At 45.9% G+C, this 15,195-nt stretch overlaps 1 protein-coding gene and 1 pseudogene across 1 annotated transcript; both read right to left on the reverse strand.

The window, feature by feature from the left end:
• Positions 1 to 6,191: 6,191 nt before the first annotated feature.
• LOC114484119 (zinc finger protein 548-like) lies at positions 6,192 to 8,581 on the reverse strand (annotated as a pseudogene).
• On the reverse strand, positions 8,436 to 15,172 carry LOC102986251 (zinc finger protein 547-like). The gene is made up of 4 exons (XM_055079242.1): positions 15,056 to 15,172; positions 13,876 to 13,917; positions 10,748 to 10,829; positions 8,436 to 9,421 (listed from the first exon to the last, which is right to left on the reverse strand). Exons 2-4 carry the CDS (start codon positions 13,894 to 13,896, stop codon positions 8,436 to 8,438), a joined length of 1,089 nt encoding a protein of 362 aa, XP_054935217.1. The 5' UTR covers positions 13,897 to 13,917; positions 15,056 to 15,172.
• Between the last annotated feature and the right edge of the window lie 23 nt (positions 15,173 to 15,195).

Raw genomic sequence — 15,195 nt, forward strand, 5'->3', positions numbered from 1 at the left:
GCGCAGGCTCAGCGGCCATGGCTCACGGGCCCAGCCGCCCCGCGGCATGTGGGATCCTCCCAGACCGGGGCGCGAACCCGGTTCCCCTGCATCGGCAGGCGGACGCGCAACCACTGCGCCACCAGGGAAGCCCAGTTATGCCTCTTAATTCAGCTCAGGTACAAGGTTTAAATTCTAAAATTTTCTGCATGCCTGACTCATGGTGGCTGGGGTGGATCTTTAGAGGTAACTGGCATTTGGGGTTTTATGAGAGATGGGAAAAGGTGATGAAACTGAGTCCTCCTAAAACCGAGTTCCCCTGCTGAGTTTATGATTAACCTCTCTATCCAAAACTCGCTTCCCTTTCTTGTCCCTTTCTACCTCAATCCTGTGCTAACTGAACACTAATCAACCAGAGTCAGATGACTAAAATTGCCGTTGTTGATAACACCGTTAATGTACACACCGGGGTGTTTCTCCAGGGCAAGATGAGCTAACAGAACTTCCAGGTCATGGACCACCAGACCAGAGACTCATAAACAATAGGCATCCTTATTCCTGAAACTATGATTAAGAAACATCACAACATGACGATTAACCCCAGCTTCTTTGTTCCTCCCCTCTAAAACCCCACAACTCAAAGACCCAGTTGCAGTGGGTGTCAGACTTGTCTCCCACTGCCTTGATTGGTGCCCTGCAACAAACCCTTACTTTGCTGCAAACACCCAATGTCAGTTTGGCTTTTGCTCGGTTACAGTAGGGGGTCTGAGCAAGGGAGAGAGTAGGGGGAGAGGTGCTGAGGAGAGAGATCAGAAGGATAAGGGGGTGGGAGTGCTGGATGTGGCAGGCTACTGCAGGACAAGGAGAGGGTGGATTTACAGGGGAATGAGTCTCCTTTGTTCCTGCTGAGTTTGTCGACTTGCTCATTAGTTTTGGCCAAAGAATCTTTTAGTGATGTAACTTTTATTTCAGAATTTAGAGTCCTCTGCATACTAAGAAAAAATACTATCCATCGGGCCTGAGAACTCTTATTTCCTTTACTTTCAAAGATGTCTTACAAATTAACCCTTTTGTTCAAATAAAGTGTCCCCCAGAGTGGCCATTGAAGGCTCAAATCATCCTTGGTACAGTTACGCTATTCGGAAACACAGGCACAAGGGACTTCCCTGGTGATCCAGTGGCTAAGACTCAGTGCTCCCAGGCTTCCCAGGTGGCGCAGTGGTTAAGAATCTGCCTGCCATTGCAAGGGACACTGGTTCGAGCCCTGGCCCGGGAAGATCCCACATGCCACGGAGCAACTAAACCCGTGCACCACAACTACTGAGCCTGAGCTCTAGAGCCCGCAAGCCACAACTACTGAGCCCACGTGCCACAACTACTGAAGCTTGTGCGCCTGGAGCCCATGCTCTGCAACAAGAGAAGCCACCACAATGAGAAGCCTGTGCACCGCAACAAAGAGTAGCCCGTGCTCGCCGCAACTAGAGGAAGCCCGTGTGCAACAATGAAGACCCAACACAGCCAAAAATAAATAAATAAATAAATAAATAAATAAATATTTTTTAAAAGACTCCACGCTCCCAATGCAGGGGCCCCGGTTTTGATCCCGGTGCTGCAACTAAGAGTTTGCATGCCACAACTAAAAAGATCACGCATGCTGCAAGTAAGACCTGGCGCAGCCAAACAAAAAAGAAAGAAAGAAAAAGAAACAGGCACAAGAATTAGGATTGTAACAAGAATATGAAGATTTAGACTTAGACCACCCCAGAGGGCAGGCAGTGATCAGTAGGTATGGAATGCTTGTGGACCTCAGGTCCCTAACCTGATGGTTGGCTCCTCACCACACAGACCCACCGTGTTGCCCTGGCATGCGGATACCAGAGAGAATGCTCTCTCTAGCTTATAGCCCAGCTCTCAGTACAACAATTTTAAGACGGAAGGAGACTTCATTTGGTTTATTGGTAACCTGCAGGAAAGTTTGTCCATGTAGCCTCCAGTACTATGAGAACTGCAAACCCACTGGTCTGTGAGGCTGGCCTGAACAACAGGCCTATAGGGTAGTGCCTGTGTTCTACCCTGTGATTCAACTTCTCATGAGAAACTATATTTTTAGACAGCACAGGAAAAACAAAAACAACCAGTAACTCAAAGGACGTCAAAAAAGGTATGAAAAGGAATAGCCTGATTCACCCAAGTATCTCAACAGGGAACTATCAACAAAATCCAGGTGTCAAACTGAGAACGAAAAGCCAAGAAAATCAACACAGAGCAGAGTTTAGACCTACTGCTGATTTACCACGTCGTCACGGACTCAAGTTGCCCTTGAGCAGCAAGGCACATGGACATCTGTGGGTACTGCACCTGGTGGAACGCTAGGGTCTGCGGTGACAGTATAAACCATATTTCAGTGGGACTTCCACAGTAAACATAAGAGGTTGTAACATAGCTTCTACAGTGGATACATCCAAGTTATCTTGTTCCTTTTGTCCATTGAACGTTGATTAGTGAGACACAGGCTCAACAGTAGTGTGAGCTGGAGGACTGATGATACACAGTGTGGAAGCGCCTTACAACTTCTCCTGTTACTATTTTCTCTTCTTAATCTGAATTTCTCGTAACAATTACTTTTTCACTTGCTTTAATACTTGTTGAGGAAATCATATAACTCTCATGCTTAACTTTAGTAATGTTGATTTACCTCTGTCCATCATTTTCAATATTGAATGAACAATTGTATATCATTCAGAGACCTCAAAGAGGACTTTTACCACATTTAATAAATATCCACTCTTAAGAAAATTCATCACAAAATTTATATTTGCATTTTGCATTTTTATATTCAGTATATACAAAAAATAGATAATAGCAATTTCAGCAAGAATAGAAAACATTGCCTTTGAAATCTCACATGTGTGTCAGTTTGTCTGTTACAAGTCCAAACTCATAACTGCTAACAGAGGTTGAACCGTTGAAAGGTTTTCAAACTTGTGAACTAACAGTGAATTGAACTTGGTATCTGATACAAAAAAAAAGCGGGGGAGGGGGAACATTCTGTTCGCCTGTCTGCTCTAGTTGTCAGGCAGTCACCTCAAAAAAAGCCAGAGCTGGTCTCATAGGAGCTTTTGGGAAGTCTGGCATTCAGGAATTGGCAGACTTTCAGAAATGGGCATGTTTAGTGATTGATGGACTTCCAGGTGTGTTACTCTGCTCACTACTGTTGACTAGGACTTTCACAAGCAAGGTTGCTATAGTGAGGCACTTACTGATTGGTTGTTACCTAGGGGCTGGGGCTGTCACTGATTGGCTGTCTTTCAGGACTGGGGCCTGAACACTGATAGGCTGAATTCTAGAAGGTTGGGACTATCAATTATTTGCGAATTTTCAGAAGCTTCAGTTTACTGGGGTGAGGCTGTTGCTGACTGGCTGGCTTTCACAGGTTATCTGAAGTTATCTCTAAAAAACCATGTTTTCTTGTTCAAGATTTTGGAATTGGGCTAAAGAACAGTCTTTGCCTTCCTGTTATGAAAAATAAACACTTTAATTATTAGTACCCTCTTTTGTTCTTCCTTAGCCAGACCCTAAGGAGACACCAGAAGGCATTGTCCAGAAGGTTATTTCTGGGGCTATGTTTATGAGCTAATGTTGCCACTAAGTGATTTAACTGCCAATTACAGTGAGAGAAAAATAGCTCTAGCTGCTGAGTTTTTGTAATGTATTGTAAAAAGCTAAATACAGGATATTTAGGGCGTTCTGACAGTATCAATACAGGATACAGGATGTGTGCTCTATATGCAGAACAGCTGGCAATCCTATTCCTGATGTCTGTCATGCACCTATTCTTGACCTGAATCCTTGTTAGTGCTCATTGAACAGTTGTTCATCAGTAAATACACAACAGCACAACTTCTTTATTCATTTTTACCTCTCTGGCAACTCTTTTTAAATATTGTCTTTACCTCTCCCTCCAAGCTGTTAATGCATCATGTTTTCAAGTATTTAAAAAAAATAATCACATTTTGGAACCAAACTCTGAGTGTGGCTAAGGTTTCAGCAAGCCTTGAAGTCTGAGCTTCATTCTCTGACGTCTCAGACTCAAGTGACTCTTTTTCAGACTTCATTGATTTCTTACCTTTTTTTCCTCCACTGTCACAGATAAATTTCTCTAGAACCATTTCTGCCACTTTCCTTGAAAACCTATAAAATTATTATTAATAACATTTAGTAATATCCATTTAACAACTGTTTTCCCAGAGATAATCTCAACTCCCTGTGTATACTGTTGCTGCAATTACAGGTGAAATGACAAACCATTTTCCAGCAAGGAAATGAGAGCATAGAATCCCAAACCTTTATGTCAGGAATAAGATGGCCCCTTTGCACACGTGGTCAAATTCTCAGAGAGGCATATGCTGTCCTAGCAGAAGATGGCATGTGATAAGTCCCTCTTCTTTTAGAGAGGTTTCACATTTCTTAAAAGAAATGGAGTAATCTCAGAGTTTATTTATTTATTTATTTATTTAGGCCCTGCTGTGCAGCATGCAAGATCTTAGTTCCCCGACCAGTGATCGAACCCATGCCCCCTGCATTGGGAGAGTGGAATCTTAACCACTGGACTGCCAGGGAAGTCTCCAAATGGTGTATATCTCAGACATGAAGTAATATTATCTTAAATAGCAATGTTGTTGAAACACCATCACTGACTATTCAGGCAGGAAGGATGTTTTCTGTGGGAATCAGGGGCACATCGTCACCCTTTCTGGTGCCTCCAGACATCCCTTCTCCAAGTTCACCATCCTAAGCCCTGTCTGTGGGCTTTTTATATTGCGCTTGAGCGAAGCTACTGAAACTCATGAAAAGCGGGAGTGTACATGTTTTTGACAAGCAGCAAGATAGCCGACAGCTATGAGAGGACGACAAGTAACATGGTACGGTGGATCCCTTTCTATGTGCAGTCTTTGGAAATTTGCTGCAATTCATGCAGTCTGAAATAATATGTCTCTAAACATTTCTGTGACTTGCTATAGACTACAGTCCAAGGAAATCTGGGTATAACGCCTTCAAGAGGCAGAGAAGCCCTGCCGGGTTTACAGCCTAAGAACCTCATTTCCCAGAGCCCTTCACGCCCTCGCTTGGCCTTTAGCCACAATCTGGAACTACCAGATTTCTCAATGTGGAACATTGAGAAAGCACAGCTAACACCCGTAGTGGAAACTACTCTACCCACAAGGCTGTGCAGCGGCGACCGCGCACCGAAGAGACTTCTGGGTAATGTAGTTTCCGCTGCGAACACCGCTTACTATCTCTCCCAGAATGAGTTACTTCCTACCTGGCCTATTAAAAGCCAAGAGGCACCCTCAGGGACACTGGGAAAAGGAGTTCCCTGCTCCAACCATGGGACAGGGCTTGCTTACTCTTAAATCGCACCCAGATTTGGAGAGCAGTCTTGGAAAAGCCCACAAAGATTAGGGACCTGTAATTTCAGACTCTATGAACTACAGCAAGTTCCCAAATCTACACACTGAAACAGACACACTATAGCATGACACTCTCTGTCCACACATAGCTGTCAGCTGTCTTGTTGACTGTCAAATAGACTGAAATTTTAGAGGCTGTTTCATGACATTCAATATGCAAGAAAAGACCCCAGACAGGGCATGAGGGAGAATTGGAGACGGGTATCTTTCCTGCCTTGATAATCAGTGATTGCATTCCAACCTAGCAAACAACACTTTTATTGAAATAATATTTATTACTCTCTAAGATTTCTTTCAAAATATGAGGCCTAGCTCTAAAGGACAGCTAATTATCACATGCCATCTCCTGCCGAGATACATCACTGAACATTTAAAGATGGTAGATGATAAATTTTATGTGTATTTTACCACAACAAAATGATTAATGATTTTAAAATGCGCTAAGAACTTTTATGACAGAGACATAGCTGAAAGACACTACAAGAAAAAAGTCAAATAAAAATCTAGAAAGATGTGTCAGTGGAAGCTTGTTTACGAGGCAGATGGTTCAAAATTTTTTAAGATATTAATTTCCTATGAAACTGAATTTAAACTTCACTTTCCCACTTTAAACAACTTTTTCTCAAAGTGCCTGTCAGAACACATAGCTTTACTACATGACAGAGCCTTGTTTATTCTTATATGATGCCATGCTTTTGCACACACAAAAGGGATAACACTAAAAATATATTTATACACTTAGTGAAAGCAGCCATACAAGAGTAACTATAGGATTCCATTTATATAAAATTCTAGAAAATAAAAACTATATTGGGAATTCCCTGGAGGTCCAGGGGTTAGGACTCCGCACTTTCCCTGCTGAGGGCTCGGGTTCAATCCCTGGTCAGGGAACAAGATCCCGCAAGATGCGTGGCACAGCCAAAAAAAAATTAAAAAAAATAAAAAACTATAATGTCTCCCTAGAGATGGCAGGTTGGCTAGGGCTGAGAGAGAGAATACAAAGGGGCCAATGGAAACTCTATGACAGACATGTTCATTATCATGACTTTGGTGATGGTCCCATTACGCACACGTGTGAAAATACATCTTACATTTTAAATAAATGCCGTTTGTTGTATGTCAGTACCACAATAAAGGTGTTACTAAAATCTAAATCTCTTCCTCTACAAAAATCATATCTGGCAAGGTAGTATTGACTCCATCAGCACCCTTCCCCATGTCTTCGGTGGGTCAATTCTGATGCCTTCTCAAAACAGAAGGAAGTGCTGACAGATGCTTCAACATGGGGAAGTTATGCTAAGCTAAATAAGCCAGTTACAAAGAGATGAAAAATGTATGATTACACTTATATAAAGTATCCAGAGTAGTCAAATTCATAGAGACAGGTCCGATAGAGAGGGCATAGGAAGAGATGTTGTTTAATGGGCATAGTTTCATTTTTGCAAGATGAAAAGAATTCTTGAGATTAGTTGCACAAATACTTGAATTTTTAAACACACTAAACTGTACAATTAAAAAGGTAGAAGGTAAACTTTGTTACATGTATTTTGCCACAATCAAAAATGTAAAGTGTAAAAAATATATATATATTAGGATACTATTAAAGATAGATTAGAGCAGATATTTTGCTGAAGTCTTTCCCCATTTGCAGCACTCCCCCTGTTGTGAATTTTTGGTGCTGAATGAGGTGGAAGTTTTGGCTGAACATATGCCCATATTCACTGTACTTACAAGGTCTTTCTGCATTGTGAAATCTGTGATGTGCAATGGGCCTGACGTTTCACCTAAAGACTTATCCACATTCACTGCACTCAGAAGGCCTTCCTCCAGTGTGAACTCTTGATGTCTAATGAGTGGGGAGCTGTAGCAATTTCCCATATTTTCTGTACTCATAAGGCCCACTCCAACATCAACTCATAAGGTGCTTCTCCAGTGTAAGTAGTTTGGAGTGGTACCTAAAGAATTTACCATACTCTCTGAACTCATAAGGTTTTTACCACTGTGAATTCTCTGCTGAATGAGGTTGGAGTTGTATTTAAAGAGTTCGCTAGGGCTTCCCTGGTGGCGCAGTGGTTGGGAGTCCGCCTGCTGATGCAGGGGACGCGGGTTCGTGCCCCGGTCCGGGAGGATCCCACGTGCCGTGGAGCGGCTGGGCCCGTGAGCCATGGCCGCTGAGCCTGCGTGTCTGGAGCCTGCGCTCCGCAACGGGAGAGGCCGCGACAGTGAGAGGCCCACGTACCGCAAAAAAAAAAAAGAGTTTGCCATATTAAGGGCACTCATATCGTTTTCACTATGGATTTTCTGATGTATGAGGTAGGACTTCCTAATGAAGGCCTTCTGATATTTTCTGCACTCATAAGGCCTTTCTCCAGTATGGGTTTTCGATGCTGAAGAAGTACATTCTTATGGCTAAAGGCTTTCCCACATTCGCTGCCCTCATAAGGCCTCTCTCCACTGTGAACTCTCTTATGTCTAATGAGTCTGCAGTGGCACCTGAAGCCTTTCCCACATTCACTGCACTCGTAAGACCTTTCTCCACTGTGGTTTTGCCAATGTTTAATAAGCTTGGACTTGTACCTAAAGAATTTCCCACATTCACTGCACCCATAAGGCCTTTCTCCAGTGTGAACTCTCTGATGTTTAGTGAGAGTGGAGTTATCCTGAAAGAATTTCCCACATTTACTGCACTTATAAGGCCTTCCTACAATGTGACCTCTCTGATGTCTAATGGATGTGGAGCTGTACATGAAAGATTTCCCACATTCACTGCACTCATAAGGCTTTTCTCCGGTGTGAATTCTCTCATGTCTTACCAGTCTGTAGTTGTATCTAAAGAATTTTCCACATTCTCTGCACTCACTCTCCATTGTGAATTCTCTGATGTTTTATGAAGTTAGCGTTGTACTTGAAGAATTCCCCACATTTGCTGCACTCATAAAGCCTTACTCCAGTGTGGATTTTCTGGTGCTCAACAAGCATCTTTTCTCAGCTGAAGGCTTTCCCACAGTGAGCACACCTGTAATCACTCCGTCTACCAAAGGCCTCCCTGCACTCAGTGTCCTTGTGTGGCTTCCCCACACTGTGAGGGGCCGGCTGCTGCAGAAGGCCTGTGCTGCCTGGGAAGTCCTTTCCGTCTCTGCTGCATGTCAAGGTCCTCTCTGCCGAGTGAATGCTGCTGTTGGTAAGAAATGAAGGCTGCCCTTCATCCTTTCTCTGATGTTTCATGAAGTTGGCATTGTACTTGAAGAATTCCCCACATTTGCTGCACTCATAAGGGCTCAATCCAGTGTGAACTCTCTGATGACTAATGAGTGTGGAGTTGTACCTAAAGCATTTCCCACATTCACTGCACTGAAAAGGCCTTTCTCCAGTATGGATTCTCTGGTGCTGAACAAGGTGAAACTTTCTAATGAAGGCCATCCCACATTTGCTGCATTCATAAGGCCTTACACCAGTGTGGATTTTCTGGTGCTCAACAAGGATCTGTTTTTGACGGAAGGCTTTCCCACACTGAGTGCACCTGTAATCACTCTGCCTACTATCAAAAGCTTCCCCACACTCAGTGTCCCTCTGTGGCTTCCCCGCATTGTGAGGGGTCAGCTGCTGCAGAAGGCCTATGCTGCCTGGGAAGTCCTTTCCATCTCTGCTGCATGTCAAGGTCCTCTCTGCCGAGTGAATGCTGCTGTTGGTAAGAAATGAAGGCTGCCCCTCATCCCTTCTGGAAAGTTTGTCTCTAATCTGCTCCTTCTGGTGCTGGAAAAGGTTTGCCCCACAAATATACAGCCCTTCATCGGGGTACATTCCATCATGCTCAGGTAGGTGCAAAAGGTCTTTGGACAGTGGGTCACACATCTCATAGGGCTGGGCCTTCTTGGTGGATGGATCTGGCTTTGGAGTCCCAACCTCTGACATCCCTACAGAAACACTTTGCTCAGAAGGTGCCTCCTCATCCTGGGCTCCATGCCAACAACCTGTAAGCAGAGAAATGCTGGTGAAGTGCATGATGATTTTGGTAGGAGGGGCAGCCCCATCAGAAATGACACACCGAAGACTAAAGCCAGAGAGAGGAAGGTCTGCTGTGCAGAGATGGACCTGCGTAGCTCCCATGATGAGACAGCCCTGACAATAGGCAAGGACTGAAGGAAGAGTTACTGTCTCAGTCCATTTGGGATGCTATGACAAAATACCACAGACTGGCTGGCTTATAAAACCAGAAGGATTTCTCACACTTCTGGAGACTGGAACCCATAGATCAGCCTGCACTCTCCTGCGTTGCAGACTTCTCATAGTGTCCTCACATGGTGGAAGGAGCTAGGAAGCTCTGTGGGGTCCCTTTTATAAGGGCACAAATCTCATTCATGAGGGCAGAGCCCTCATGAGCTAATCACCCCAAAGGCCCCATCTCCTAATACTGTCACCTTAGGCATGGGGTTTTCAACATATGGAACATGGGGGAACACATTCACACCAGTGCAGGGAGGAGAGGCACACCTCCAAGTCAACATGGCCATGGCTACTGGTAACAGGTGAGCACTGTGTCGAAGGTTGTGCCCAGACCTAGAAATACTTGATACAAAAGAAATGCTAAAGTTCAAGGACTATTTAAGGATACATGCAGACCTCACGACATCTTACATATAGGTCAAATGTTGAACACTGCAACGGGAGCAATGAAACAGAACATGTGACAAGTGAGAGTCACAAAAGTGTGGTTGGAGTGTGACAGAAGAAATAAGAATGGGGAAGAAATGAGGTGTGGCATTGGTCCGAGTATCAATCAATGGTGAACACAGAACAGGTTCCCAGCTCTGACATCACACCCTTTCCCAGGACCTCACACCAAGCCCGGGTACTTCTGAGTGTCTCCTGCCATTGATGTAGTAATGGCCACACTAGACTAGCAGGTACCCAGAGTCCTCCCCATTGCTGCAGGTGAGCATTGATGTGGCACCTGAAAGAGGTTAGTCTTATGTGAAAGACAGAAAAAGAAGGGGCCAGCACACATAGACAGAGATCCAACACAGGGCTTTCGGCATTCTATTATAAGAACTTCACAGGGGAGACTGTAGTAATAATCACTGGTTCCCCAAATTAGTAACTAGGTTGGTGCTAAAATTCCTGGCACAGGAGGCACTAAGAAATGTCAGCAAGAGGAAGGCACCAACAACACATATGCCAGGAAACCAGGAAAGGAAGCAGTACCTGTGGTCTCTGTGTGGGGAGTACAGAGCTGCCCCCTGGGAAAAGGGAAAGAACAGAACACAGCCCAGGGCACTGGGTGAGCGTGTGGACCTTACCTAGGGAGGTCACAAGTGCAAAGTTCTCCGTCATCACAGCATGGTACAAGTGTCTCTGAGCTTCATCAAGGAGGCCCCACTCCTGGGAAAAATACAGGGTCACGTCCTCAAAGACCACACGGTCCTGCCAAAATTGGAAGAGCATGGTTCATGAACAGCTTCTTGTTTTAACTATATTTCTGTGGATTCTGTATTTATCTATTTGCCATCCATTAATTACAGGGCTAAACTAATGGCCAAATTTGTTTACATCTCCCTTGCAATCCAGAGCCCATACTCTCAACCAACTCCTTAACTAACTCTCACGCACCAGGTCAGTATATCCCCTGCCCTAAAGCAGCCCAGGGCCAGGTGACAGACAGCCAGGGACAGTTCCCATACCCCAGGTACACAGAATTATACAAACTAGTTACCCATAAACTTTTCATCCAATCCTCCCTGCATTTCCCTCAAAAGTCTAATAAAGGCTCTGACCTTTGGTGTCCCTTAGCTTGTGCTCACGCCTCCTGACCGAATCTGGTGCTTCTCCAGGTGGCCTTGTTACATAGTGTACCTCCTCCTCTTGGGAAGTATAAGTAATAAAACTGTCTTTAATGTCAAAATTGGAAGAGCATGGTTCATGAACAGCTTCTTGTTTTAACTATATTTCTGTGGATTCTGTATTTATCTATTTGCCATCCATTAATTACAGGGCTAAACTAATGGCCAAATTTGTTTACATCTCCCTTGCAATCCAGAGCCCATACTCTCAACCAACTCCTTAACTAACTCTCACGCACCAGGTCAGTATATCCCCTGCCCTAAAGCAGCCCAGGGCCAGGTAACAGACAGCCAGGGACAGTTCCCATACCCCAGATACACAGAATTATACAAACTAGTCACCCATAAACTTTTCATTCAATCCTCCCTGCATTTCCCTCAAAAGTCTAATAAAGGCTCTGACCTTTGGTGTCCCTTAGCTTGTGCTCATGCCTCCTGACCGAATCTGGTGCTTCTCCAGGTGGCCCTGTTACATAGTGTACCTCCTCCTCTTGGGAAATATAAGTAATAAAACTGTCTTTCAATGTCGTTGGCCTCTCTGTATCACGACTCACTCGCCTCCACAAGTTAAAATCCTGTGGGTGCAATCACTGATGCACTTCCCTTTCCAGGACCCTTCAGCCCTCCCCCTACACATCCGTCCCTGCTCATCGTCCTCCCACGCGTCCCACCATGGAAGTTATACCAGGTCCCAGTGGCACCAGTGCCTGCTCTCTCCTCATTACCATTGATCACTGTGTCCAGCACACAGCATAAAACACATGGGGGAGGGAGCAGAAAACCACCATCTAAGGTGTGGACCTGCATGCAGGGCCCTACCCCTCTCCTGCCACACAGTTTCCCTGGGGTCCCCCAGGTGTTGACCCTCAGACAAATTCAGACTCGTCCCTGTCCTCAAGCGCCCAGTGCCAGGGCCCAGGGCCAACCATTCACACTCCTCCTTACCTGCATCTCACTCGGTGGACTGCACCTTCCTCATGACTCTGACCCTTCCACAGTGACAGTGCCACAGACAGCCCCAGCCCACACCATAGGCACTTCCTTCACCTCCTTACAGGGCACTCTGCACATGGAATCCAGGCAGTGAATGGAAATGCATCCAGCATTCATCTCAGCCCAGTCCTGCCCCTGAACACCAAAGTCCCCTGGGGCCAGGGCCTGCCCCAAGCCCTGCTTAGAAGGTCTCACCGCTTGGCCCTGTTTTTTCCTTCCTCCCCAGCCACCCTTCCTATGTGAGACCTCATGTCCCCTTAGCCCTCTCCCTCTTCCGTGTTGCACGAACTGTCCCATAAGCAGTCAGCACCTTCTCTCCTCACGTGAAGCCCAGGTACACCGACCTCCCCACCCACACTGTCACTGCATCCTAAGTCTAGCAACTCTCCTAGCTGATCCCATTTCCTCCCTCAACATCCATCTCATGTCCACTCTGGCCTCAGAAGCCTCTCATGCCTACATCCCGCTGTCATGCACAGACAAGGACACTCTGCTCCCCCATCTGTCTTCATGATGCGCATCACCACCAGTCAGGTACCCAACCCACAGACCTAGTCCTGAGGCCCTTCATTCTCACTCCTTGTCCTCTAATGGCATCACCACCATAAATTAGAAATGATGCCGCCTAATACTTACCTTCAGCTTCATCCTAGTCCACACACTGGCCACTCTGTTGTAGCCGTCTCTATCCTGAATCCGTCCTCTGAACTCCAGCCCTCTGTGTAAAAGTGCCCACTCAACACCTCCCCATGGGAGTCTCTGGAACATTTGTGGCATGGACAAAAACGGACTCTTCTTATTCCACCTGAACATTCCTCCTAAAGTTGACTTCGCCCATTTTAGTTGATGAGGCATCTATCCTTCTTAACAAGCCCAGAAACCTGAAGTCATCCCCAATTCTTCCTCTCAGCCCACTTCCTTGAGTCCCTCACTCTCCATTACATAAAACATGGGCAGCTCTAGTTCAAAATACATCCAGAAACCAACCGATCCTCCATCTGAACAATTAGCATTCTTGTGTAACACCACCAACACTCACCTGGATTGCTGCAGGAAATCCCCCCGCCAAATATTCCTGCCTTCACTCATCCGTACCCCCAGCCCCAACTTTCTTCCAATTTGCAGCCAGAGGAAGCCTGTTAGGCTAGGTCATAGCACCTTTCTCCTCTGCTTAAAACTTTCCCTACCTCCCACCTTCCTCAGTAGAGGCTCAGGACCTCAGGCTATCATTCAAGGCCTCATACCTGTGTACTCCTCACTCAGCTCCCCATTTCCACTAGATATAACAGAGACATGCAGTTCCCTGACCTTTCCAGCTAAGTCTCACCTGCAACTGTCTGAACATTCTGCATCCTGTAGTCAGGACTCTCTGCCACACCTTACCCCATCAGTTGTCAGAAATGGAACTGTTCCATGTAACCTGGTTCTAAATATAGGATCCTGGGCCTGGTGAAAGCACATGATCTATAGATGCGAGAGAGGGAGAATGGACAGAAGTCTTGGGAGCTACCATTCCCTGAGGGCATATATATTAGGGTGAAAAAACCATCAGGGTGATAATTGGGATGGGTGAAAGGTAGGACCCCTCCACTCACCTGTACAGGATCCATAACCATTTCTGCCACTGCCGTGGGACCCTGGGGAAGAAGGAAGCCATGAGAAATGGGTAGCATTGTAGGATCCTACAGCTGAGCTGGACCACCACCCCAGCCTTGCCCTGCCCTGGTATAACGGGATCTCAGCCTGACAGTCTAAGGTCAGTTCTTCAGAAAACAGTACTGCCTCTTACTAGCTGAGTGACACTGGAGAAGGACTGAGCCTCCCTGAGCCTCAGGGAAAAGAAAATGCTTATGAAGATAAGAATGCTTCCAACCTCATAGGGATCTAACGTAAGGAGGACATACCATGTATCAGCTATGATTGTACATAGGATCAGTAGTTTTGTACATATTTTCAGTGCAAGTGAAGCGGCAGAGTTTTGAAACTTAGGGTCTTCATTTTTACTTCTTTTTAAGATTTCAGAGGATATCATATATAGAACTTTGCATTGTAAGCAAATACCTAGAGGTAAATCGATGCCAAGCCATTTAAAAAGTGTTTGCATAATTTTAACTGAGTGAACAGGCTCATTTCTAATTGCCTGTGTGTATGTATTTAGAGGACTATTGATTAATTAGTGTTTAAATTAGTTTTCATACATTCTTAAGTTAATGAGTCATGGAGAGGGGCTGAGCAGGCAGGTCGGCTATTAGTCCGTTCAGCACCAGGCCTATCACTAAATAATCCTCAAAACGGAGCTTGTTGGGAACCCTTGACTGCAGCAGTGGATCATGCCTCTTGCCCTGAGAGGTGGAGGTGAGTTGGCAGTGCCCTTGTCTGGGACCCACTGGCTGCACCAGCCTGCCTGAGTGGCCCTGAGGGTTGGCAGAACCTGCAAGTGGAGAATCCACACCAGCACACACTCACTGCAGGCTCTACAGAAGGAAAGCTCCTTACTCCATCCAGGCCTCCCTTTCTACAGACATAGCCCAGAATCCCTCCTATGTCAGGTCTGCTCTTTTCTGGAGGGAGCATCAGGGATGCCAGCACCAGCCCTCATGCCCTGCCCTCCAACTCTCAGCCCTCCCCTCCCTCACCACACGGCCCATCTCAAGTAACAATCTTAAGACTCCCTCCTCAATCTGATCCCCAGGCCATGCCCTGGTCCAATCCACACCCATGCCTTTGATATTTCCAACCCTGTCCCCTTCCTCTGCTTCCAGACTTTATGTTCACCTCCACATATTGAACGGGCGCACCACCGGGTGGGGCCTGGGAGACGCATCACCCATCTGAGCCGGGCTCATCCCTGACCCTCTCCGCCTGCTTTTTCGCTCGGTCACCTCCATGCCCGCCAAGCGCCGTTTAAGCCCGGA

The sequence above is a fragment of the Physeter macrocephalus genome, chromosome 17, assembly GCF_002837175.3.
Source record: "Physeter macrocephalus isolate SW-GA chromosome 17, ASM283717v5, whole genome shotgun sequence".
Classification (NCBI taxonomy): domain Eukaryota; kingdom Metazoa; phylum Chordata; class Mammalia; order Artiodactyla; family Physeteridae; genus Physeter; species Physeter macrocephalus.

Bases quoted from the DNA above. Each gene is read 5' to 3' on its own strand.
- LOC102986251 (XM_055079242.1), bottom strand. From the start codon at position 13,896: ATGGTTATGGATCCTGTACAG. The intron at 10,830-13,875 runs GTGAGTGGAGGG...TATTTTTCCCAG, and splicing joins TGGTTATGGATCCTGTACAG to GAGTGGGGCCTCCTTGATGA. The intron at 9,422-10,747 runs GTAAGGTCCACA...CTCTGCTTACAG, and splicing joins TGCACTTGTGACCTCCCTAG to GTTGTTGGCATGGAGCCCAG.